This window comes from Nicotiana sylvestris, chromosome 6, assembly GCF_000393655.2.
Source record: "Nicotiana sylvestris chromosome 6, ASM39365v2, whole genome shotgun sequence".
In the NCBI taxonomy this organism is placed as follows: Eukaryota; Viridiplantae; Streptophyta; class Magnoliopsida; order Solanales; family Solanaceae; genus Nicotiana; species Nicotiana sylvestris.
Window position 1 is genome coordinate 57,166,577 of NC_091062.1, and position 27,029 is coordinate 57,193,605.

General features: G+C 40.3%; 1 protein-coding gene across 1 annotated transcript; it reads left to right on the forward strand.

Moving 5' to 3' along the window:
- The first annotated feature begins 22,663 nt into the window (after positions 1-22,663).
- On the forward strand, positions 22,664-24,643 carry LOC104219773 (uncharacterized). Its single transcript, XM_070148482.1, has 3 exons — positions 22,664-23,287; positions 23,564-23,678; positions 24,300-24,643. Exons 1-3 carry the CDS (start codon positions 22,664-22,666, stop codon positions 24,641-24,643), a joined length of 1,083 nt encoding a protein of 360 aa, XP_070004583.1.
- Positions 24,644-27,029: the final 2,386 nt, after the last annotated feature.

Sequence of the window (27,029 nt, forward strand, 5' to 3'; positions counted from 1 at the left end):
TGTTCCAGTTGTGAGGGAATTTCCCGATGTGTTTCTTGCAGACCTGCCGGGCATGCCACCGGACAGGGATATTGATTTTGGTATTGACCTGGTACCGGGCACTCAGCCCATTTCTATTCCGCCGTATCGTATGGCACCAACGGAGTTGAAGGAATTAAAGGAGCAGCTTCAGGAACTCCTTGATAAAGGGTTCATTCGGCCTAGTGTGTCACCTTAGGGTGCGCCGGTTCTATTCGTGAGGAAGAAGGATGACACTATGAGGATGTGCATTGATTATATGCAATTGAACAAGGTAACAATTAAGAATAAGTATCATTTGCCTCGCATTGATGAATTATTCAACCAGCTTCAGGGAGTGAGAGAGTTCTCCAAGATTGATCTCCGTTCAGGTTATCACCAATTCAAGATCAAGGACTTGGATACTCTTAAGACAGCTTTCAAGACCAGATATAGTCATTATGAGTTCTTGGTGATGTCTTTTGGGCTGACTAATGCCCCAGCATCGTTCATGCATTTGATGAACAGTGTGTTCTGGCCTTATCTTGACTCGTTTGTCATAGTCTTCATCGATGATATTCTGGTATATTCGCGTAGCCAGGAGGAGCACGCAGAGCATTTGAGAGTTGTGTTGCAGAGATTGAGAGAGGAGAAGCTTTATGAAAAATTCTCCAAGTGTGAGTTTTGGCTCAGTTCAGTGGCTTTCACGGGGAATGTGGTGTCCAGCGAGGGTATTCAGGTTGATCCGAAGAAGATAGAGGTGGTTCAGAGTTGGCCCAAATTGTCCTCAGCCACAGAGATTCGTAGCTTTCTTAGTTTGGCGGGTTATTATCGTCGTTTTGTTCAAATATTCTCATCTATCGCATTGTCCTTGACCAAGTTTACTCAGAAGGGTAATTTATTTGTATGGTCGAACGAGTGTGAGAAGAGCTTTCGGAAGCTCAAGACAGTGTTGACCACAGCTCCAGTGTTAGTTTTGTCATCAGCTTCAGGTTCATATATCGTATATTGTGATGCTTTGAGAGTTGGCATTGGTTGTATATTGATGCAGGAAGGTAAAGTTATTGTTTATGCTTCTCGTCAGTTGAAGTTCCATGAGAATAACTACCCTTTCATCATTTGGAGTTGGCTGCCATAGTTCACGCGTTGAAGATTTAAAGACAATACTTGTATGGTGTGTCTTGTGATGTGTTTACTGATCATTGTAGCCTCCAGCGCTTGTTCAAATAGAAGGATCTCAATTTGAGGCAGCGGAGATAGTTGGAGTTGCTTAAGGATTATGATATCACTATATTGTACCATCCGGGAAAGGCCAATGTGGTGGCCGATGCCTTGAGCTGAAAGGCAATGAGTATGAGGTGTTTGGAATATATTCCAGTTGGGGAGAGACCTCTTGTAGTTGATGTTCAGGCCTTGGCCAATCGGTTCGTGAGGTTAGATATTTTGGAGCCTAGTCGGGTATTGGCTTGTGTGGTTTCTCGGTCTTCCTTATATGATCGCATCAGAGAGTGCCAGTATGATGATATGCATTTGCTTGTCCTTAAGGACAGAGTTCAGCATGATGATGCTAGAGATGTGACCATTGGTGATGATGGGGTGTTGTGGATGCAGGGCCGGATTTGTGTGCCCAATGTAGACGGACTTTGGGAGTTGATTCTAGAGGAGGCCCATAGCTCGCGGTATTCTATTCATCCGGTGCCACGAAGATGTATCAGGATTTGAGGCAGCACTATTGGTGGAGGAGAATGAAGAAAGACATTGTGGGATTTGTAGCTCGGTGTCTCAATTGTCAACAGGTGAAATATGAGCATCAGAGACCGGGTGGCTTGCTTCAGCAGATAGATATTCTAGAGTGGAAGTGGGAGAGGATTACTATGGACTTTGTAGTTGGACTTCCACGGACTTCGAGGAAGTTTGATGCTATTTGTGTGATTGTTGATCCGCTAACCAAGTCCGCGCACTTTATTCCTGTGTGTACTACATATTCTTCAGAGCGGTTGGCAGAGATCTATATCTGGGAGATCGTTCGGTTCCAAGGTGTCCCAGTCCCAGTTTCCATCATTTCAGATAGGGGCACTCAGTTTACTTCACAGTTTTAGAGGTCTGTGCAGCGAGAGTTGTGTACTCAAGTTGAGTTGAACACAACTTTTCACCCTTAGACGGACGGGCAGTCCGAGCGCACTATTCAGATATTGGAGGACATGTTACGTGCTTGTGTCATTGATTTCGGAGGGTCATGGGATCAGTTTTTACCGCTTGCAGAGTTTGCTTATAACAACAGCTACCAGTCGAGTATTCAGATGGCTCCATATGAGGCTTTGTATGGGAGGCGGTGTAGATCTCCAGTTGGTTGGTTCGAGCCCGGTGAGGCTAGGCTATTAGGGACAGACTTGGTGCAGGATGCCTTAGAAAAGGTGAAGGTGATTCAGGAGAGGCTTCGTACAGTGCAGTCAAGGCAAAAGAGCTATGATGACAGGAAGGTTCGGGATGTGTCCTACATGGTTGGTGAAAAGGTTCTGTTGAAAGTTTTGCCTATGAATGGTGATATGAGATTTGGGAAGAAAGGGAAATTGAGTTCGCGGTTCATTGGGCCTTTTGAAGTGCTTCAGAGGATTGGGGAGGTGGCTTATGAACTTGCTTTGCCACCCAGCTTGTCGAGTGTGCATCCGACATTTCATGTTTCTATGCTCCGGAAGTATATTGGGGATCCGTCTCATGTTTTGGATTTTAGCACGGTTCAGTTGGATGATGATTTGACTTATGATGTGGAGCCAGAAGCTATTTTGGGTCGTCAGGTTCGAAAGTTGAGGTCAAAGGATATAGCTTCGGTGAAAGTGCAGTGGAGAGATCCGCCCGTGGAGGAGGCGACCTGAGAGACCGAGGGGGAGATGCGAAGCAGATATCCTCACTAGTTTGAGGCTTCAGGTATGTTTTATTGACTCGTTCGAGGACGAACGTTTGTTCAAGTTGGGAGGATGTGATGACCCAGTCAATCTTCTCATGAGTTACCGCTACGTTTTCCCCATTTCTGCTTCTTTATGATTTGTTTATCTATGTTATCTGGTATCGGGTTGGTCGGATCGAATCCGGAATGATTGTGGTAAGGTTGAGACACTTAGTCTCTTTTAAGGAAGCTTAAATTGGAAAACGTCAACCAGATGTTGTCTTATGTGTTAGAGGGTTCAGATGTGAGTTCTGATGGTTCGGTTAGCTCCGGAAGGTGATTTATGACTTAGGAGTGTGAACGGAATGAGTTTTGGAGGTTCGGAGTAGATTTGGGCTTGAATTGGCGAAGTTGATATTTTGGCAATTTCGGTTGGTAGGTAAGATTTTGATATAGGGGTCGGAATGGAGTTCTGAGAGTTGTAGTAGTTCCGTTGGGTCATTTGGGATGTGTGTGCAAAATTTCGGGTCATTCGGACGTGGTTTGGTTGGGGTTTTTATCAAAAGCGGAATTGGAAAGATTTTTAGAAAATTTGGCTTTAATCCGATATGTTTAGGTTAATTCGATGTTGTTCAAGGTGTTTTGAAGATTGATACAAGTTTTAATAAGGTATTAGGATATATTTGTGCTTTTGGTTGAGGTCCCGGGGGCCGCGGGGTGATTTCAGATGGTTAACGGAGGAGTTTGGACTTTGTTGTAGTTGTTGAATTTGCTGCTTCTGGTATTTTCGCACCTGCGGATTGGGGACCGCAGGTGCGGCGCCGCATAAGAGGAGGAATTGATCGTAGAAGCGAAAATGGCTTGAGGAGTAAGAACCACAGAAGCGGCTAATAGGACCGCATCTGCGATGTTGCAGATGCGGGTAGGGGGCCACAGATGCGGACTAAGGGGAATAAGTGATTTCTGCAGAAGCGGAGAAAGAACCGCAAATGCGCTACCGCAGAAGCGGAAATATAGCTGCAAATTTCACCATTTTTATCTCGGGTTTGGAGCTTTTTGGATGATTTGAAAGAGGAATTCCAAGGGAACTTCATTGAGGTAAGGAATTTGGACCTAAAACTCGTTCATATGCTATTATTACACGGATTAGAGCTAGAAATCGTGGAAATTAAGGGTGAAAATTGGGGAAACTAGGGCTTGGGAACTTAGGACTTTAATTGAGGATTTGAAGGGCCATTTGGGGTCGGATTTCTGAACTTTTGACATGTATGAACTCGTGGTGAGATGAGGAATCTATTGATGTAAAAATTATTGAATTCCGAGATGTGGGCCCCGGGGTCGGGTTTTGGTAATTTCGGGATTTATGTTGTAAATTGATTATTTTTGCTTGGGCTTTGTTCCCTTAGCCTATTTTGACATCATCGTTCTGATTTTTGGATAAATTCGATGCGAGTGGAGGCCAATTCGAGGGGCAAAGGCGTCGCGAGCTAGAGATTTGACCGGTTCGAGGTGAGTAATGATTGTAAATGATGCTCTGAGAGTTTGAAACCCCGTTTGCACATCGTAGTGCTATATTGAGGTGAAGCACATGCTTAATGATGAGCGTGGGGTCGTGCACTATTGAGGATTGTGACTTGGTCAGTCCCGATTGATGGTTTTATCGTGTATTTGACTAAAATCTATTTGCTATTATCATTATTTGGGTTGAATGCCATATTTGGGCTTCGTGCCAACTATTTTAACCCTTCGGGAATTTTTATTTATATTTCCTCACTGTTTTGACTATATACTTGAACTCAGTCATGTTATTTTCCACTGTTTTCATACTCAGTTTAAATACTTAAATGATAGTTTCAAATGATGTTTGGGCTGAAAAGCACTGTTTTACTATTGCCCGAGTGGTTTGTGAGGATTTTTGACTGAGTGAGGCCGAGGACCTATGTTGTGAGGAAACATTTGATACTGATTATGAGGCCGAGGGCCTGTGATATGTACGCCACGTGGTGGCTTGATTGATATGAGGTCGAGGGCCTAGTGATGATGCCACGAGGTGCCTTGATATTGCGCTTGGGCCGTAAGGGGCCCCTCCAAGAGTTTGCACACCCCCAGTGAGCGCGGGTACCCATTGTAATATGAGATTGAGCCCGAGGGGCTGGTATTGATCTATGTGATTGCCCGAGGGGCTGGTACTGTTCTGAGATATTCCCCGAGGGGCGAATTTATTGATACTGTGCCCGAGGGGCGAGCCTTTATGTGTTTACTTTTCATAATTGACTGTTAATTACATGCTTAATTCTTGAAAAAGGTTTTTCATGAAACTACGTTTGAGTTAAAGAATTTTACCTATCTTTCACTGGTTTACTATTTTAACTGTTTTACTGCTTCATTATAGACTGTTGTGTGCCTTACGTGATTTCTTGCTTTCAGTCTTTATTTACATTTGTTACTCACTGAGTTGGAGTACTCACTTTACTCCCTGCACCCCGTGTGCAGATTCAAGCATTGCGGAGCTCCCGGCAGATATCGGAGTCCGCAAGGTAGTTGTTGACGTCTGCAGTCCCTATTCCTCCCTCTTTATCATTTCTATCTCTTATTAGACATTTGTAATAGTTTGTATACTTTTCAGACTTGTATTAGGTTTTATAGATGCTCATGACTAGTGACACCTCGGTATCGGGCTGTGTTGGGTTGTTCTTCCGCGTATTTATGATACTATCAGCTACTTTGGATTAGTTTATCTTGTTTAGACTGTTTCTTAATGCTTAACTGTTAAAAATTGGGAAATGGGAAGTGTCGACTAGCCTTGTCTTCACGAGAGGCGCCATCACGATCGGGTTTGGGTTTGGGGTCGTGATACTGTCACACCTCCTTTTACCACTCGAGAGGGGAAATAAGGGAGTTTTTCAGACTAAAGTGACATTATTTGAAATGGGATTATTTTATTTATTTTTTAGAGTCGCCACTTGGAATAATTTATTTGGTGTCCCAAGTCACCGGTTTATTTTAAAATCCCAAAGCGAGAAAATTCGACTTTACTTTATAAGTCTGCGAACCAGAAATTCTAGATAAGGAATAAGGTGTTAGGCACTCCCGGGTTCCGTGGTGCTAGCACGGTCACTTAAACTATTAACAATAGGCCTATTATCTGATTTACTATACGTTTTAAACCAATTGCGCATTTTTAACTTTATAACCACTTTTAATTATTTTGACCTCTTTTTAGGACTTATGGAATTATTTTTTGAACAAGTTACGATTGTCGTACACTTGCCATTTTTGGAACACACCGAACCACGCTATATGAAATGCACCCGTGATTCACAATATGTTTGTTTTATTATTTTTCGGAGTTGTTATGATCGGTTCACATGAAATGCACACCCGAATTGGGATTTACGTATCGTGACCATACCACGGGAACCGTACCCATGGCCACGATGATTTATTATTTAATCGCACCTAAAGCAAACTACGATGTTCAAAATGTATTTTCTATACTAAGTTAATATTAATGTGAGGGCCATAGCTTATGAATATTTGTTTGTGTATGACACACCTCAAATTATTTTAAAAAAAAAGATTTGTATTTTTCTCTACGGCAAATTAAAGATGCTCATACCTTAATCTAATTTGAAATTATGTATCACAACTACGTCGCTGGAACCGTACCCGTAGTTCTAATAATTTAATTGTGTGCCTAAAGAAAACTAAGAGTGTTTATATGAATTAATTAGTTTTCTAAGTTTGAGATTGATTGTGGAGGTTCAAAGATTATAAAATGAAGTGGGTGAAGTGTGAGATTTAACTAATAGGAATTAGTATGGTTGATTATGTTTTTGACTTAGTGAAGGCGTTGAAATTCTCAGCTAGTTCCATTGTTTGGGCCTGAAGACTAATATTTCAAAGGGCCTTATTGAATAAAAGAGGGTGCAGCAGGGATATTGGGCCGCTACTCATCATTTGGGGCCCAAATGAACCAGACTTTCTGTGATCCATCCCAAAATTGTGCCATGAATGCCAAGGGCGAGACTTCTTTTTTTTAACAGTTAATTAATAAAATTTTAACAAAACAAACAGGTTAGACAAAGAAAAGTACATGGAGGTCATTGAAAACTCATCAGAAAAGGAGAACATGAACAGGTTGAGAATCAAACAAGCTGGATCGAAGAAATTAAATATGAACTCATTTGCAGATAGCACAAGCTTAATTCATAAACTCAAATAGTGAAGAACAAATGAGAAATCACATACCTAAATGCAGAACACAACAATCAAGGACCAAATAAAGGTCTGTAAGTATAAAAATGGAGCTTAATAAATCTAGAAACAAGCAGAATCAACAAACCAGCAATTTTAAAAGCTCGGTCACTTTAGAAATCCTAGAAAATATTGAATAGATGAATTGAAATCTGGGACAACTTCCTAATCCTCTTTTCTACCTTGTTTTCCCTTCTTAAACTCCTTTATATACATGTGTGTGTCCTAGATTCTCGGCCGAATTTAAAAGGGCTTCGAGATTTGGCCGCTGCTTTTGTCAAGGATATGAGTTCACTGGTTTTTTCTCCAACTCAAAGAGAGAATCAAAAAAAAATTTGTTTTTGATGGGTAGGTTCTCCGTTTTCAACTTGGGGTGGAAATCTGATCGTTCTTGTTAAGCAATGGAGAGGGGTGTGCCGTTGACAGAGTCCAGGAGAAGGGTCAATTTTTGTCTCTTTTTAGAGGAAAAAATTGAACGTCGTTTTTCTAGCTTCTTTAGGGTGAGGTCCCATCTTCTGATGTGATTAGGTCTAGGTCTTTTAATTAAAAGGGTAGGGGTTTGGGGTCAGGCAGGCCGGGTCTGGTTTTTTGCTGGATAGGAAAATTTGTGCCTGATTTGGGTCCAAGAACTGAACTAGCCCAATATCCAATTAAACCTTTTCTTCAATTTCTTTTTCCTTATTTCCTTTTCTTTTTCCTCTTTTTTTTTAATTAATAAAAAACCTAAATCAAATTCCTAAATTAGTCTAAATTATAAAATTAAGCTAATTATCAAATTATAATATTTATAACAATTACTTGATCCTAAATCAAAAGAGAAAAATCAATAATCTAAAAATTAAAAGGTAAAAATGTAAAATGAGCTATTTTTGTGATTTTTATTTTTAGTACAACAATTAATTAACTAATTAATTTTAAAAAGTATAAAAACAAAATCTAAATGCAATGCATGGTATTTTGCTATTTTTCATGATTTTAATAAGAATTAAACGTGCACAAAAATGCAAACAATTAATAAAAATCCTATAAAATGGCAAATGATTGAAAAAATCTATTTTCTTTGATTTTATAGGAGTATTTCATAAAGGGCAAAAATCGCGTGCTCACAAGTAATAATCCGCACTGCAGAAACCTCGTGCCACATAACAATCCGCACGACAGAAACCTTGTGCCACAATAACAACTCGCACGAAAGAAACCTCGTGCCTCAACAACAATCCATACGGCAGAAACCACGTGCCAAAATAACAACTCGCACGGCAGAAATCTCGTGCCACAACCAAACCGTCATTTCAACAAGAATCAAGAAAACCAACACATAACAAATGAAACAATGATATTACAAGCAAGGAATCTTACAGTTAAAGAATGAATACAGAATCAAGGAAACAAGTAATTCAACCAAGCATATTATACAAATTGCAAATAAGAGATAAGATACGTATACATGTGAAGTTAGGCTAAACATGATGAATACATATGCTAGAGTAACTCAATTAAGGAAATAAAAGGAAACTACATAGCGAAAATCGGATTTTCAACATTTAGCCCGATTACGCACTCGTCACCTCGCGTACACGGCCTTCGCGTATTGCAAATTACCATAACAGTACCAAATCCTAAGGGGAATTTCCCCCACACAAGGTTAGACAAGTCACTTACCTCAAATCACGCTTAATCAGTCAATAAGAAGGACTTTCCCTCGATTTTCCAACTTCGAATGGCTCAAATCTAGCCAAAGATAATTACATACTATAAATATAACTATAGAAAAGTAATCTAAATAATGAAATCACGACTTTAGCAAAGAATTGAAAAATTACCCCAAAAAGTATGGCTGTCCCACGGGACGGGACAAAATTAACGGGACGGGACCGGACGACATTTAAGGGGGACGGTGGCGGGACGGGACGAAACGGGATGGGACAAACGTGATGAAATGGTCTTTCCATCCTGTCCAGCTAGCAAACGGGATGGGACGGGACGGAACGGGATGGGACGGGACGGGTTCGTAGGCCTTAAGTGTAGTTTTTTTTTAAAAATATCTAGTTTTTTGAAAATTACTATGGGCAGAATGGCCTAAATGGAACTTATACTTGTGCCACTTTGTCATGTCGGTCCCCAAACTTAACAATTTGCCAATTGAACACTTACACTCCTTCAAACCATATATAATAAACGCTTATGATAGGAGGCTGTCAGTGCGTGTAATACAATCTCCTCCACGTTGGCTGCCACATCAGAAAATAACAATGTGTAGATGCCATGTCACATGATAGATTAAAAATAATTAAAATCAAAAATAAAAATAAAATTCAAACATTAAAATCATCATGCTTTTCCCGTTTCCTCCGACCACCGGGAATTCTCGCCGGTGAGTTCTTTCTTATCTCTACTTACCCTGTGCCTTCTCTCACCTGTGTATGCCCCAATCTAGAAATTGATTACGAAGAGAGAAACAAAATAGAATTTTGATTACAATTATATAGGGAACAAAAAACTAGAAATTGGGGTTTGGGGAATTCGCGGAGTGAAATTTAAGGAGTGATTATCCAAATATGTGTTATATATATACAGAGAGAAATAAAATTAAATTTTGACCTAATATTATAGAGAAAAGGGGGCTATACCATTCCATACCTTAGCCTTTCTCTCACCTTCCCCTCTTTTCTTCATTTTCTGCCACATCTCTTCTTTTTCTTCCCTTTTCCTCTTTCTTTGTTTCTTTGCATACAAAATTCTTCTTCCTCTTTCTAATTTTCTGCCCATAATTGCTCTGAGAAAAACAAAACAATACAAAAAGAAGATCAAATAGGTCAAGGCAAGAACTGGGCTTCCTAAGTAATTTCTTGTAAGTTATTTTTAGTGATCAAACTGATATGTTGGTCCTGTTGGATGTTAGTTATGGGAATTACATCAATGATTTGCACTAAGGAATTTGATTTAAAATTTGATTTAAATCTCAGATCAGTGTTAAATCAAATTCATTGTCTACACTCGCTTTATACGCGTGTATTTCACACATTTTGTCCAACTGAGATGATTCAATGCCACATAAGCTTGGTCAATAGTCATAAGCATTTATTATATACAGTTTGAAGGAGTGTAAGTGTTCAATTGGCAAATTGTTAAGTTTGGGGACCGGCATGACAAAGCGGTACAAGTACAGGTGCCATTTAGGCCATTCTGCTAATTACTATGTTTTTAAAGTTTGCAACGGCTAGATTTTTGACTTATTTAATAAACTTAAATGTTAAAAAAATTAGAAAACTAAATAAAGAATTATAAAATATTAAAACAAAATTGAGAGAATAATAGAGATAGAATATTAGAATGTAGGAGATTTGAGAGAGAAGATTGATTTTTTGTGGGAAAAAAATGAAGAAGGATGGGGGTTATTTATAGTAGAAAACAGGGCCAAAGTGTAATTTAATAAACTTAGGGATTATAGTAAAAGTATGGAGGATGGGGAGGGGGTAGGGGTGTTTTGGGTGGGGGAGGTCATTTTAGGCTATTTATTAACGTTGGCAATCGCTATTTTTGCAATTTAAGTTGTTGCCCAAAAGCTAGTTTTAAATAAAAAAATCCAAGCGGGACGGGATGGGACGAAACGGGACAGGACAAACGGGACGAAATGGTCGTTCCGTCCTATCCTATATCTCGTTTAACATTGGCCCATCCCGTTTAAATTAAAGTGGGACGGGACGGGACGGGACGCGGGACGGGACGAGACGGCCTGTCCTGTTGGACAGCCATACCAAAAAGTTGTTCCAGGCCCATTCGATATCGAGTCCAAGCATATAAGAAGTATCCAAATCGGACCTCATTTAGCCTTTCAAAACCCAAAAATTTGGTTTAAGAACTTTTACACTTTTTCCCTAATTTTTCAACCCCAAATCCTTAATTAGATGAGAAGTTGAAGATAGATTAGTGGAAATAAATAAAAAACGAGTTAGGAACACTTACCCCAATGATCCCTCTGAAAATCCCTCAAATTATTGCCTAAATCCAAGCTCTCAAAGTCCCAAAATGAAAATAAGATCGAACCCTCATTTTTCCCCTATTTCTGCCCATTCAAACCGCATATGCGGCCCAAGAATCGCAACTGCAGAAAAACCATCACAGGTGCGGAAAACACTTATGTCCAAGGCTTCCGCTTCTGCAGATAAGGGCATGCATTTGCGAGACCGCTTCTGCGGGAATAGGATCGCACCTGCGACCACTAGTGCTTCTGCGTCACTGCCATCGCAGAAGTGAAGGCGCTTCTGCGACCACTGTTGGGCATGACAAACATGCTTTGCCAACCAAGATCTAGCTTTTGCGAACCCGCACCTACGGCCAATCCTTCGTAGGTGCAAAAGCACCAGAACGACCCTGCTTCAGTAGATTTCACATGTTTCAATTTGTTCCAGAATCAATCCGAATCACACTTGGGGGACCTGGGACCCCGTCCGAATATACCAACAAGTCCTAAAATATCATACAAACTTAGTCAAGCCTCCAAATCATATCAAACAACGCTAAAAACATGAATTGCGCATCGATTCAAGCCTAATGAACTTTAGAACTTCAAACTTCTACACGTGATGCCGAAACCTATCACATCAAGTCTGATTGACCTCAAATTTTTCACACAAGTCATAATTGACATTACGGACCTATTTCAACTTTTGGAATTGGAGTCCGACCCTAATATCAAAAAGTCCAATTCCGGTCAAACTTTCCGAAAATCATCCAACTTTCCAACTTTCGCCAATTAACACTGAAATGACCTGCGGACCTCCAAATCAACATCCGGACACGCTCCTAAAACAAAATCACCATACGGAGCTATTGGAACCATCAAAACTCCATTCCAGAGTCGTTTTCACACTAATAAAACTACAGTCGGCTCCTATGACCTCGCTCTGAAGATCCATAACCGGCATTCCACGTTCTTCCGAAGATTCGAATCGATGCACAATGCTCCAAAACTAGCCAATGATTATGCAAATCCATTAATATATGTTCAATTACTCATTACAATCCAATTTATAGCAATTCCTAACCCCGATCAAAAAGTTGACAAAATTGTCCACGTGCCCGGATTCCTAAACTTTTCGAAGATAAAGTTTACCCATGAACTCACGAACTCAAATATATGATTTTCTCTTAATTCCATACCCAAAATAGTGGTCAAATTCCAAGAATATCAATTTTCTAGGTTTTCCCTCAAACCCCAAGTTTTCTACAAATTTTCATGCCCAAATCCGTATATAATCATGTATTTAACTCAAGATAGGTGGGGGGATAGCATACCTTATCATTGATGATGAAAATTCTCTTTTGAAACCCTCCAAGAATCGCCCAAGCCAAGAAAATATGAGAGGAAATGGCCAAAATCCGACTTTAAAACAACCCACTGCCTCCAACACTTTCCGCACCTGCAGTCTCTTGGCCGCTTCTACGGTTCCGCAGGTGTGGTTCAAATACCGCTCTACGGCTCCTCACCAGGCTGCCCTTTTCCGCTTCTGCGTCTTCTCCACCGCAGGTGCGGTCCCGCATCTGCGGCAAAATGACTGCATCTGTGGTCCCAGCTCTCCTCTACCAATACCGCATTTGCGACTCTTCTGGCCGCTTCTGCGGTTCCGCACCTGCGGCCCATTTCTCGCAAGTGCGGTTATGATAGCAACCAGCAACCTCAGCCTTCCAAAAATTCCATTTTTGATCCGTTAACCACCCGGAATCTACCCGAGGCCCCCGAGACCCCAACCAATCATACCAACTTGTCCCAAAACACATTATGGACTTGCTCGAGGCCTCAAATCATATCAAACAATGCCAAAATCATGAATCGACCTCCAATCCAAGCTTTATGAACTTTAGAATTTCAAACTTCAACTTTCGATGTTTAAACCTATCAAATTACGTCCGATTGACCTCAAATTTTGCACACAAGTCATATTTGACATTACGGACCTACTCCAACTTCCGGAATCGTAATCCGACCCTGATATCAAAAATTTCACTTCCGGTCAAACTTCTCAAAAACCTTCAAATTTCTATCTTTAGCCAAATGACTTCAAAATGACCTACGGACCTCCGAATTCGCTTTCGATCGCGCTCCCAATACCAGAATCACCATACGGAGTTATTCCCAGACTCGGAATTCCAAACGTACATCAATAACACTAAAATGCGCTTCAATCCAAACTCATGAAATTTCTTCCAAAATGCTAACTTCCACAATAGGTGCCAAAACGCTCCCGGGTCATCCAAAACCCGATCTGGGCATACGCCCTAGTCCGAAATCATCATACGAACTTGCTGAAACCTTCAGACCCCGATTCCGAGGTCGTTTACTCAAAAATCCAATCTTAGTCAATTCTTTCAACTTAAAGCTTCCGAAATGAGAATTTTTCTTTCCAAATCAACTCTGAACTTCCCGGAATTCAATTCTGACTGTGCGCACAAGTCATAGTACCTAAAGTGAAGCTGCTCATGGCTTCAAACTGCCGAACGATGCGCTAGATCTCAAAATGACCGATCGGGTCATTACATTCTCTCCCACTTAAACATACGTTCGTCCCCGAACAGGCTGAGAACTGCACTGGAGTTGTCTGAAATCACTATTTAATGCCTCGAGCACCTACCCGTGCTTCCACAACTCAGCTGGGCACCCTAGCCCGATCAATCTGAAGATATCCTTTTTCACTTAAGCAAATAAGCCTTAGAGGCCAATTCCATCGTCCAGAATTCTCTTCCAGGCCTATTTCCTACATACGCTCATCGTATCAATAACTACACACCACACCAAAACATGACTGCATACCTTAGCTGAATTCACACCTTGCACCACTTTACTCACAGGACCACCATAACGTTCTCTGATCACATTATTCGAAATTCCATGAATCTGATGCTCTCATTGCACCTCATGACCTACATAGGTCTTGCTCTAGCTCTTACAATACCTCCACGACGGAAATGATATGTAGAAATTCATAACCAACTGCCGTATCAACAAATCATTGGGTCTATACTCCTGACAAGAACCATCACCTCATCCTAAACCAAATAATAGTCTTAGCTCCTTAATATATTTCATATAATCAGATTGCACTGAGCCTAAATCCAATGATCTCGTCTCACCCAGTACGAACTGCTCAGGCAATAAGCCACCCGAACATAATCGAAAGTCTCATATGATGCCACAATATGCCAATAGGTAACCAATTCAAATGCGATACAAAAGGAAAACTACTCTGAAAAGGAAATCCAATTACCCCGCTCGCGAATCATACATGTGACGCGGTCAACATGCTAAACAGGCACCCCGCTTGCGAATCATACATGCGACGCGGCCAACATAATTAAACAAACACCCCGCTCGCGAATCATACATGCGACGCAAGCACACGGCTAATACGAGCTTTCCTCACCAAAAATAGGAAACCAAACACATAAAAACAGATACGGGGAACTGTACTTAGCATCACACTGTTGCGGCGTGCAACCCGATCCAAACAACATAACCATGGCGGCGTGACACCCCATCCACCCATAAAACTCACATAAGGAGATATACACCGAGCTAGATTGCTTATTTCAATGAATTACCGAATATCGGTCACAAGCACACTAAGTACGTAATTCCATCCCTGGGGAGACATATAGCGCCATAAGCTACAAAACTCGAGCGCCACTAAGGTGCGATATACGATCTGAATCTCAAAGCCATCCTATTCACATAACATCATCTCTACGCGGAATCTCACCACATAGGAAATTTACCAAGCCGTCTCACAACTCGCACGGCGCAATACATCATGACATGAAATAGCTGACGACAAAATAACACCCCGACTACTCTTTTATAAGGAGCGCTTTGTTGAAATGAACACATCTGGCTTGATATAGATCTCATACTCACGTTTAAATCCATTCACAGACCTCAAGCCGATCCTGATCGTACCAAACAAGGCCAATAACCTTTTAAAGGTCCATACTTACTTCCCTTTTCTCATAACATACAAGAATAACTATCACAACTGGAGTACTTCTCCACAGCCAACAACCCAATAAACCAAGTGCCCTCCAGGTATAAATTCTCAATTTAATGACATAGCTACAATCTTCATACTTGGTTTAACTTATTTAATCAATGAAGTGACTACATACCACACTTATACAACCTTTCTGTGGGGCACGCTCCCACAACTTTCCGTAACAGGTAACAGGTTTGTACATCTAAACCACCAGCCGCACTAACGCTGAAAAGCAATCAAGAGATCCTTATCCAGGATGCGAAGCCTTTTTCACAAAACACCGATCCCAAGTGACGCTGAAGACAATACCCACTTTCTTTAAACATCGAAACTCCTTTCCTGCTTGTCCGAGCTTGTGACATCCTTGCCATCACCGAACTGCAACCTTGATCCCCACTTCAGATTCCATACCACTCACTACACCCAACATGCCAATATACGATAGAACACACCTTTTATCATAACTCCGGAACCACTAATAGGTTAACACTTCATCATATAAAAACTTTTCACTTAACTCCCTTTAGGAGAACCATGGCAACACACAGGTGAATTCTCATAACCGTAGAATATGTAAATCTCTAAGTAGTAGACTAAGCCACTATAGCCCTTCTGGGATCCGCCTACACATAACAAACCATAACAGAAGAACACTTCTGAACAATATCAATTAAGGTGGCCGACAAGCCTCACACGATCCGCCACAAATCACATGCATAACTTGATCACTCTGAAGGGACTGATCTCTACCACCAACATGCCAACTCAACTATGGCTAACCAATCTATCTTCTTTCAATTTACCCTGATTTCCTTAGAAATAACAATAACCATTCAACACATAACACACTCCATTTACACTCTCCCCGAATGACCTTGAATCACGAGACCATGCTGTCTCAAATCCCACGAACTATTTCATACCTCCCAAACGCTATACTGCAAGTCGAAACATCATAGAGCATTCTGGGTCTATTCTCATAAGTTGCTACAACAGCTTGACTCTCAATCGTACCTACAGGCTCGAAATCATTAGGCACCACATTTTACCCCTTTGAATCCACTAGGATCATTGTTGAGAGCCACCCGCTCTGGCTCACCCTCGAATATAATCAACTCCATAAATCTTCCATCACATGAATACCCTCTCGGCGAAGCACCCGACAGAATCACTCCCCTTTAAACCCGCTTCTATACAAGGCATAAATCCTAAATCCTTCCCCAAGTCTGAACATGAGCCAATAGGGCCAACCATAGCACACCTTTAACAATTCTTTTGCTCAAATTACCACTTATGTTCTTTTCCCGTAGCTGAAATAACCCATCAATATGCTAATAACTAGAAACCTCGCAAGTAGTTAACTATGCAACACAATCATAGGCGGTGGGGCTCTCCCACTTAGCTCGAAGCCACTATTACACAACTCTGGAATTCACCAAGATTCTTTATCTCTTATTGACATAACCTTGCACAATCAACCGCCAAAATTCTCGGAATCTTCCTGTAAAACCCCTTTTATACTCTGAATCATCAACCACATTCGCACGACCGATCTCTTGTTGTACAACCAATAGAATTCTCCGCAGAAGCCTCGCCAATCACGCGACCGCTAACCTGCTCATAAGGAATAACCCACTTGTGGAAATCACTTCCCGACACCTTCCAACGCTGTTGCACGAGGTACAATCACTACGACATCAAAAACCAATCCTGAGTCCGAGCTCACTCTCTAGCTGCACAAGTCCATTCACCCCTCGTGGATATCAATTAAATGTGCGGCAGCATCCTTCCAATTCAAAGTTATGTTGTATCCTTCTTCATTTCAAGCAGCTCCTTCCCATTATATCAAATCTTCTGCCGCATAATAGCCCATATTTCAAATTAAATCCATAGACCCCAATCACCAATCACTAAAATTCCCAAATCATTCCAAACTCTCCTTAAGGTGCGTAGTCATCCTACCACAAAGCCCACACGCAACTCCGCCACTCTCCCACTTTGGCGGAACTCACCCCTTTAATCGACTACTCGACCTTTGCTTCTTATAACTGGCCTTCTAGAAATTTTAACCACCGCCTGACACTCCGCACATGTTCTTTCTCATCCTTTGCCGCTCAGTTGTTGCCTTAAACAAAATCTATCTTCGCAGCACTTGAACCCTCAAATCGCTACTAACCTTAAACTTTTCCGAAGAAAATCTTTCTCGAGCCGTCAACATTAGAAACACTGATTCAATCCTGAACCATTGTACCCCGCGATCTCTGACAGTCGTTTCTCCCATATTATTTCATAATATCTTACCCCAAGGTGAATTGCAAAAGACCACAACACCGGCGAACTTAACACATAACATTGAGGATGACAACACTACATCGCAGATGAACATTCCACCACGCTCAAAAATACCAAGTCTCGTTACCCATCAACCCAAACCGGAACACTTTCAACCTGATTGCCTTCCCCCGCCTGGAATAAAATACTGAATCTCTAGATCATGCACTGAGTAAACCCCCTTCAAGTCATTCACTGCTCCGACATGTAGGCAAACATCCTACCATCACATCAATGCTGTGGAACAATCATTCATAAGCATCATGGCAACTTGTGCCTAGGCTTAGAGCTCTCAGAAGTACCGTTACTGGGCTAAAACAATAGAATACCCTTCCACAAAGAGACGATAATAGTCCAATCAACTATACCAGGAGAAACATCCCGCACCACATCTGAAGTACCATTACAATTCTTCAATTCTTGATTTATAACAAGCGTTTTGCGTCGCATAAGATGGAGTAGGAAAGAAATAAAGGCATAAGCCTCAAAGGAATCAAATCGCATGATGAGAAAATCAAGAAGGGAAGTACTCCTAACAGCCCTGTAGCCTCCCGAAGATAAGCACAGACGTCTCTGTACCGATCCACGAGACTCTACTAGACTCGCTCATGACTCGTGAGACCTAAGAGAACCTAGTGATCTGATACCATGTTGTCACGACCCAAAATCCACTAAGGATCGTGATGGTGTCGGACACTGCTGTCGGGCAAGCCAACCAAATTACTTGATGAAGTTCTCATTTTAACAATCTTGAAAACTAAGATTTTCCTTAAAATTTATAAATAAAAAGATAACTGCTTCAATTCAAATTAAATGATAAGCAATTAATACAAAAATATTTCAAAACCATCCCAAAACCCGGTATCACAAGTGCATGAACATTTACTAAGAAAGAAATAAAATACAACAACTATCCGGAATACAATATTGGACAGAAAATAATTACAGAAAACTGAAGGAGACTCTGCTGGCTGCGGGTTGCCTTGAGAAGTGAAACTCACCCAAGTCTCCGTATCAACCATGCTACTACGCCCAGTAGGCCACTAGAGACGTGTGTGCCTGTGCAACAAAAATGCACAGAAGTGTAGTATGAGTACGAAAATAATGTGTACCCAATGAGTCTCCCATATAATCTCGAAGAAGTAAAGACGAGATGGTCGACTTCGGCACTTACTAGTGGTCCAAATAATGATATATTATTAATGCGAATACTCATGGATTTATTAAGAATGACAGAAATTTCAAGTAAGTCACGAACAGGTGAAAGTTCCTTTTTATATTAAAAGTCTCCGGATTCAAAATCCACTAGTTTTCAAATATCTCAAGTCGGGGAGAGCAAATATCAATATCAATAAGTCTCAAGGCAAGCACTACAAGCATGCACAAATCCTGTCGAGGTCGTACGGCCCGATCCAATAGAGATGTAAAATGTGCACTGCCGAGGGTCGAACGGCGCGAACCATAGATGCATCTATTACCCCACTCGCGCATCATACCTGCGACACGGTCAACATAAATAAACAAATACGCTGCTCGCGAATCCTACATGCGACCTAGGTACACATAGAAATACATGCTTAATAGCCAATTACGAATTTATCGGGGAACATTTATCCAAATAAAAGCCAATTCTCTTTTAACAATTTAAGAAAATAAAGTTTAATCCTTTTAGAAATTTATTTACTAATTCGATGTGATTTAAGCAATTCAAGTTGTCAATAAGTTTACAGTTAATCCACGTATAGCATGCTTTTGGGTCCTAGACTACCTGGACAATAGCATAATAGTAGCTACGCACTGACTCTCGTCACCTCGTGCGTACGTAGACCCCACAAATAGGAGCACATAATCAATTAACTCATCTATGGGGACAATTTCCTCTTACAAGGTTAGAAAGGAGACTCACCTCGCTCCGAAAATCCATAACCGACATTCCACGTTCTTCCGAAGACTCGAATCGATGCACAATGCTCCAAAACTAGCCGATGATTATGCAAACCCATTAATATATGTTCAATTACTCATTACAATCCAATTTATAGAAATTCCTAACCCCGATCGAAAAGTTGATAAAATTGCCCTCGGGGCCACGTGCCCGGATTCCTAAATTTTTCGAAGATAAAGTTTACCCATGAACTCAAGAACTCAAATATATGATTTTCTCTTAATTCAATACCCAAAAATCATGGTCAAATTCCCAAAATATCAATTTTCTAGGTTGTCCCTCAAACCCCAAGTTTTCTACAAATTTCCATGCCCAAATCCGTATATAATCATGTATTTAACTCAAGTTAGGTGGGGGGATAGCTTACCTTATCATTGATGATGAAAATCCTCTCTTGAAACCCTCCAAGAATCACCCAAGCCAAGAAAATATGAGAGGAAATGGCAAAAATCCGACTTTAAAACAACCCACTACCTCCAGCACTTTCCGCACCTGCGGTCTCTTGGCCGCTTCTGTGGTTCCGCAGGTGCGGTTCAAATACCGCTTCTACGGTTCCTCACCAGGATGCCCTTTTCCGCTTCTGCGTCTTCTCCACCGCAGGTGCGGTCCCGCATCTGCAGCAAAACGACCACATCTGCAGTCCCAGTTCTCCTCCGCCAATACCGCATATGCGGCTCTTCTGGCCGCTTTTACGGCTCTGCACCTGCGGCCAATTTCTCGTAGGTGCAGTTATGACAGCAACGAGCAACCTCAGCCTTCCAAAAATTCTATTTTTGATCCGTTAACCACGCGGAATCCACCCGAGGCCCCGGGACCCCAACCAATCATACCATTCAATCCCAAAACACATTACGGACTTGCTCGAGGCCTCAAATCATATCAAACAACGCCAAAATCATGAATCGACCTCCAATCCAAGCTTTATGAACTTTAGAATTTCAAACTTCAACTTTCGATGTTTAAACCTATCAAATTACATCCGATTGACCTCAAATTTTGCACACAAGTCATATTTGACATTATGGACCTACTCCAACTTCCGGAATCGGAATCCGACTTCGATATCAAAAAGTCCACTTCCTGTCAAACTTCTCAAAAACCTTCAAATTTCTATCTTTAGCCATATGACTTCAAAATGACCTACGGACCTCCGAATTCGCTTCTGATCGCGCTCCCAACGCCAGAATCAGCATACGGAACTATTCCCAGACTCAGAATTCCAAACGGACATCGATTACACTGAAATGCGCTTCAATCCAAACTCATGAAATTTCTTCCAAAATGCTAACTTCCACAATAGGCTCCAAAACGCTCTCGGGTCATCCAAAACCCGATCCGGGCATACGCCCAAGTTCGAAATCAGCATACGAACCTACTGGAACTTTCAGATCCCGATTTCGAGGTCGTTTACTCAAATATCCAATCTTAGTCAATTCTTTCAACTTAAAGCTTCCGAAATGAGAATTTTTCTTTCCAAATCAACTCCGAACTTCCTGGAATTCAATTCTGACAATGCGCACAAGTCATAATACCTGAAGTGAAGCTACTCATGGCCTCAAACTGTCGAACGACGCGCTAGAGCTCAAAACGACCGGTCGGATCGTTACAAGTCTATACTATATTAAAAGCATGAAGTTCTTTAGCGAAATGCGTTCGTCTTTTTTACCCCTTTAAGATAATGTTCACACTAGAAAAAATAGTCATTTAATTATTTCCCTAATATGTAGCATTTTAAAGTCAACTAAAACTTTATTTAATTAAGTTTTCCATATTTGAACTACACAAAAAAATCTGATGTCCTAGGACATCAAAATCAATTAAGTTTGGCTTATATAATACAATAATATTATGATGTCAAGAATCTAAATGTTTACGTATTATATTTCCGAAAGGATGTGCATATAATACAATGGAAGGAAACGGCCAAAAGTATAATCAAACAGCCTGTCCATAATTTGAAAACTAATAAAGGCAGCAAAATTTTGATATTAAAATGAACAAATAATTGAGCTCTTAATTAACTAATTAGAGAAAATATTCAAAATTTAATTCTTTTTTAACTTCATCATATAAGTAAGTTTATTTTTCAAGTTGACAAATAACTTTTGAAAGAAAACTTGACAATTGTACTTCGGATTCAAATAATCTAATTTAATAGGAGATAAAGAGATATACCAATACGATTTTATCATTTTACTTATTTATATCAAGCATATACTAATTAATCCAAAACTAAAGAAGACAATTGAATAACTTGGATAAGTGGGGGCAAAGTGAAAAATCATAATAAAGCATATGAGGATTTATGTAGGACATGATTTCTTCTTTTAAGCTAGCTAAATAGAATTAATATTCATCATTTTAAGGACCTTATATTTTTTCTTGTAATATTTTTAGTCACTCATACACATTGATTAATATAGATATGAAATATTTAAAAGTTTTGTACTTAAAGTTATGTGAGCTAGAAGTGCACTAAGTAGCTAGTTAGGGGACTAAAGTGTAATTCTTGTATTAGTTAGTTAAGAGGCGGTTAATACTGTATAAGAGGGGACGACCTCTTTGTAATGAGCTGAATTGAGCTCTTCTTCCTAACAACCTCTGTATCTCTCATTTCTCTCTTCTTCTTCTTCACCATTTCTGTTGCATATGTGAATTCCTTCTCAATTAGTGTAGATTTCATCATGGTATCAGAGCGTCGATCACAGATCCATCAGAATTAGAAAGAAATTTGTAGAATCAAAGCTTGACTGTAGCTCAACTGAACTCTGATCTGTTCATCCATGGCCGAAAATGAAGTTTCTTCATTGGATCATAATCATCCGCTGTTTTTGCAACCCTCAGATGCTCCTAGACTTGTTCTAATACCACTCAAACTCACAGGGCCATACAATTACGCACTATGGAGCAGGGCGATGAAATTGGCACTCCGGGGAAAGAGTAAACTGGGTTTGTAGACGGAACCTGTGTGAAGAGCACATATAGAGAGGCGAATTATCAGAGCAATGGGAAAAATTCAATGCAATAGTTTTGTCCTAGATCGGGAGTACTGTATCAAATAAGTTGATGCCAAGCATTGTTTATGCTTCAAATACGAGAAAGGTATGGAGTGATTTCCAGGAGAGGTTTGATAGATCAGATCTAACTAGAATCTATCATCTTTGGACAGTTATAGCGACATTAAGACAATGTACTAATTCTGTAACTTTGTATTTTTCTAAAATGAGGGATTTATGGGATGAATTAGATGTGTTGGTGCCCCTGTCTTTATGTGACTGTGAGGAGGCTAGACCTTCAATTGAATATTTAAGATCACAACGTGTACTACAGTTTCTTATGGGATTAAATGAAACTTACAGTAACATAAGGAGTGATGTACTAGCAAAGAGACATGTTGTGACTGTTAATGAAGCTTATGCAATAGTTACTCAGGAAGAAAACCAAAGAGCCCTAGGAGTGGTTGATACACATAAGGAACCACTCACTATATTAGCAGGAAAAGGTCCAGATTTTAGAGGTAAAAGGCCAGGAATCATTTGTGAGTATTGCGGCTACAAAGGTCACCTTAAGGAGAATTGTTTTAAGATAATTGGTTATCCAACTGATTTCAAGAGCAAGAGGAAAAATCAGACTAGAGAAGGAAAGGTCTATACCTACAATGTGAATGTGAACAATGAGGAAAATAAGGTAGCAGTTGTTCTGCAGGGGAATGGACAGTTCTTCACTGAAGAACAATACAAGCAGCTTGTTCAACTTTTGTCAAAATCAGCAACACCAGAATGCTCTACTAACATGACTTGTATAATTTCCTTATTGGCAAATACAGGTATGTGTGATTTTGATTGGGTAATAGATATAGGAGCAAACTCATCATGTCATATATACTAAGGATATTCTAATAATATGAGAAGAACTGATGATCAAGGAAGGAGTGAGGTGCAATTGCCCACAGGAAATAAGGCACAAATAACTCACACTAGGGAAGCATCTATACTGGGAAATAAGACAGTTAAAAATGTCTTATATGTACCAGATTTTAAATTTAATTTGTTTTCTATGTCAAAGCTCACCAAAGATCTCAGTTGCTCAGCCTCATTCTTTCCTGATTTCTGTATGTTTCAGGATCTTTACAGTGGCAGGGCGATATGCATTGGTAGAGAACACAATGGACTATACTTGCTGAAGGAGAACATAACAGTAGTTGTAGCAGGTTTCTTGGTGAACAAAGGAGCTGAAAGTAAACTCTGGCACCTGAGATTAGGCCATGCATCTCTGAAGTCAATGCAGCATATCCCAGAATTGAAGAATAAAGTGGACATGTAGGTACAAGAAAATTGTAATGTGTGTCCATTAGCTAGAAGTATAGGTTAAAGTTTCCTTCACGTAATAATAGCTCAGAGTGTTCTTTTCAACTCATCCACCTAGATGTTTGGGGACCTCATAAGGTACCCTCATATGATAGAAAACACTACTTTGATACCATTATGGATGATTACAGTAGATATACCTGGGTGTGCTTGATTCAATCAAAGTGTGAAGTGTTGGTTGTAATAAAGAACTTTCTTGTTATGATAAAAAAATCAGTTTGATATTAATGTGAAAGTATTGAGGTCTGATAATGGTAGTGAATTTTTTAATTCTCAATGCAATGAGTTGCTAGCATCTCTAGGAATTATACATCAGAGTAGTTGTCCATATACACCTCAGCAAAATGGCACAGTGAAGAGGAAACATAGACATATCCTAGAAGTTGCAAAGGCACTAATGTTTCAAAGCTCAGTAGCAATGAGATTCTAGGGTGATTGTGTGAGGAAAGCAGTATACTTGATTAATAAACTGCCCACAAGAGTATTGCAAGGGAAATGTCCATATGAAATGCTGCATAACAAACCAGCAAAGATAGAGCACCTAAGGGTGTTTGGTTATTTGTGTTTTGCAAGCAACTTACCAGGTGGTGACAAATTCAGTCCAAGAGCAAGAAAGTCAGTTCTTATAGGATACTCTGAGACACAGAAGGGGTACAGATTGTTTGACTTGGATGCTAGAAAAGTGTTCATCAGTAGAGATGTGTCATTTAGAGAACAAGTGTTCCCTTTCAAGGAAGGAACTCAAATCACTGAAGATTTGTTTCCATGTAAGCCTCTCATACCAAATGATTTTTTACCTGAACACTCACTGCAGAGATCCTCTAGTGAAGTTTAGACCACCACTGAGGAATCAAACTCCTCCACAACACATGGTCAAATTGAAGCAGCCCAAGCACCAGTCATGGAACCAACAGCTACAACAGACACTCAGACATTGGATTCAATTGAAGATGCAGTAGATTCAGCTGACACTATTGATCTCACAGAAACCATTGATGTGCAGTCAGGCATAGATCCAACTCCAGGCCAGTCACTCACTGAACATGTGGCTACTGAAATAGCTGGTGTCAGAAAATCTAACAGGACTACTAGGCCCTCCATATGGCTAAAAGATTATGTTACAAGCTCAAACACTCAAAAACATCCTCATTGCATTTCCAACAGTGTCTCATATTCTCATCTGTCAACACATTACCAAGCTTACTTGGGAATGTTCTCTGCAGCAATTGAACCAAAGAGCTTTAAAGAAGCATGTCAGGACCCAAACTGGGTAGAAGCTATGTCACAAGAGATCAAGGCCCTTGAAGATAATGCAACATGGAGCATTGTTGATCTGTCTGCAGGAAAGAGGGCTATAGGATCCAAGTGGGAATTTAAGATAAAGTATAAAGCTAATGGGGAAATAGAAAGGTACAAGGCTATATTAGTATCAAAGGGTTATACACAGCAAGAAGGGTTGGACTATCATGAGACTTTTTTTCTAGTAGCAAAAATCGTTACTATCAGAACAATCATTAGCATAGCAGCCTCTAAAGGATGGGATCTTTTCTAAATGGATGTGAATAATGCTTTCTTGCAAGGGGATCTCTATGAAGATATCTACATGGAACTGCTACAAGGTTTCCAGAGACAAGGGGAGTATAAGGTCTGCAAACTACTTAAATCACTATATGGTCTTAAGCAGGCTTCAAGATAATGGAATATCAAGTTGACTGAATCTTTGGTGAAGGCAAGGTATCATCAGAGTGCTTCCGATCATTCAGTCTTCACTAAGAACACAACATCAGACATTGTTGTTATCTTAGTATATATGGATGACTTGCTTATTACTAGAAGTAGTGCAAAGCTTATAAAGGAAGCCAAGCAGACATTACAGAACTCTTTTAAGGTTAAGGACCTAGGGGAGTTAAGGTACTTTCTTGGCATTGAAGTTTTGAGATCAAAGAAGGGGATCCTACTTACACAAAGAAAATATGCACTCCAGTTGATATCAGAAGTTGGACTTGCATGAGCTAAATCCATCTCTACTCCAATAGAGCTCAATCAGAAGTTGACAACTATTGAGTATGATAAGCATGTAGGGGTAAATGGAGATGCAGAACTTGAGGACATAGGGAGTTATCAAAAATTGACTGGTAAACTACTTTATCTGACCATCACCAGACCAGACATGAGTTTTGTTATGTAGGTACTTAGTCAGTTTATGTAGCAACCAAAGCAATTTCATTGGGATGCAATACTGAGAGTAGTGAGATATGTAAAGGCAGCACCAGGCCTTGGGATTTTGCTTGAAGCAGGACCTATTGATACATTTTCTGCCTATTTTGATTCAGACTGGGCTTCTTGTCCTAATACTAGGAGGTCTATCACAGGGTATGTCATCAAATTGGGGAATTCTTTATTCTCATGGAAGTCCAAGAAGCAACAGACTGTCAGTCGAAGCTCTGCAGAAGCTGAGTACATGAGTTTATTAGCAGCGGCAACAGCAGCAGAAATCACATGGTTACTAGGATTGCTTAAGGAACTATAGGTCCAGGTTCAGCAGCTAGTGTCACTGCATTGTGATAGTAAAGCAGCTCTACAAATAGCTGCTAATCCTATATTCCATGAACGTACTACACATATTGAGATCGATTGTCACTTTATAAGAGAAAAAATCAAGAATGGGCAGTTGACACCACAATACATTTCCACCAATTTGCAGTTAGCTGATCTTATGACCAAAGGATTAGGGTCTTCTCAGCATCACTTTCTCTTGTCCAAGCTTGGGGTGCTGAATGTGTTTCAACCCCCAGCTTGAAGGGCAGTATTGTTATGTGAGCTAGAAGTGCACTAAGTAGCTAGTTAGGGGACTACAGTGTAATTCTTGTATTAGATAGTTAAGAGGTGATTAATACTGTATAAGAGGGGACCACCTCTTTGTAATGAGCTGAATTGACTCTTCTTCCTAACGACCTCTGTATCTCTCATTTCTCTCTTCTTCTTCTTCATCATTTCTGTTGCATGTGTGAATTCCTTCTCAATTAGTGTAGATTTCATCAGTACTCATGAATATAAGGTACACGCGCAAAACACGTACTCAAACATTTCCCGTCTGTTTTGCTTTAACATTTTCTTTAGGTAAGAAGCGATTCTTGTACCTTGAGTTCTACTCCTTCCCTTATATATCGTGAAACACATTTCCCTCTGAGTCTTTATCACACCAAAACTAGGTGAGGCAT

Excerpts from the sequence above, each read along its gene's own strand:
- LOC104219773 (XM_070148482.1), top strand. The coding sequence starts at position 22,664 with ATGAGGGATTTATGGGATGAATTAGATGTGTTGGTGCCCCTGTCTTTA. Across the intron at positions 23,288-23,563 it reads GTATGTGTGATTTTGATTGG|GATCTTTACAGTGGCAGGGC; the intron begins GTAATAGATATA and ends TGTATGTTTCAG. Across the intron at positions 23,679-24,299 it reads GGTGAACAAAGGAGCTGAAA|GGAAATGTCCATATGAAATG; the intron begins GTAAACTCTGGC and ends GAGTATTGCAAG.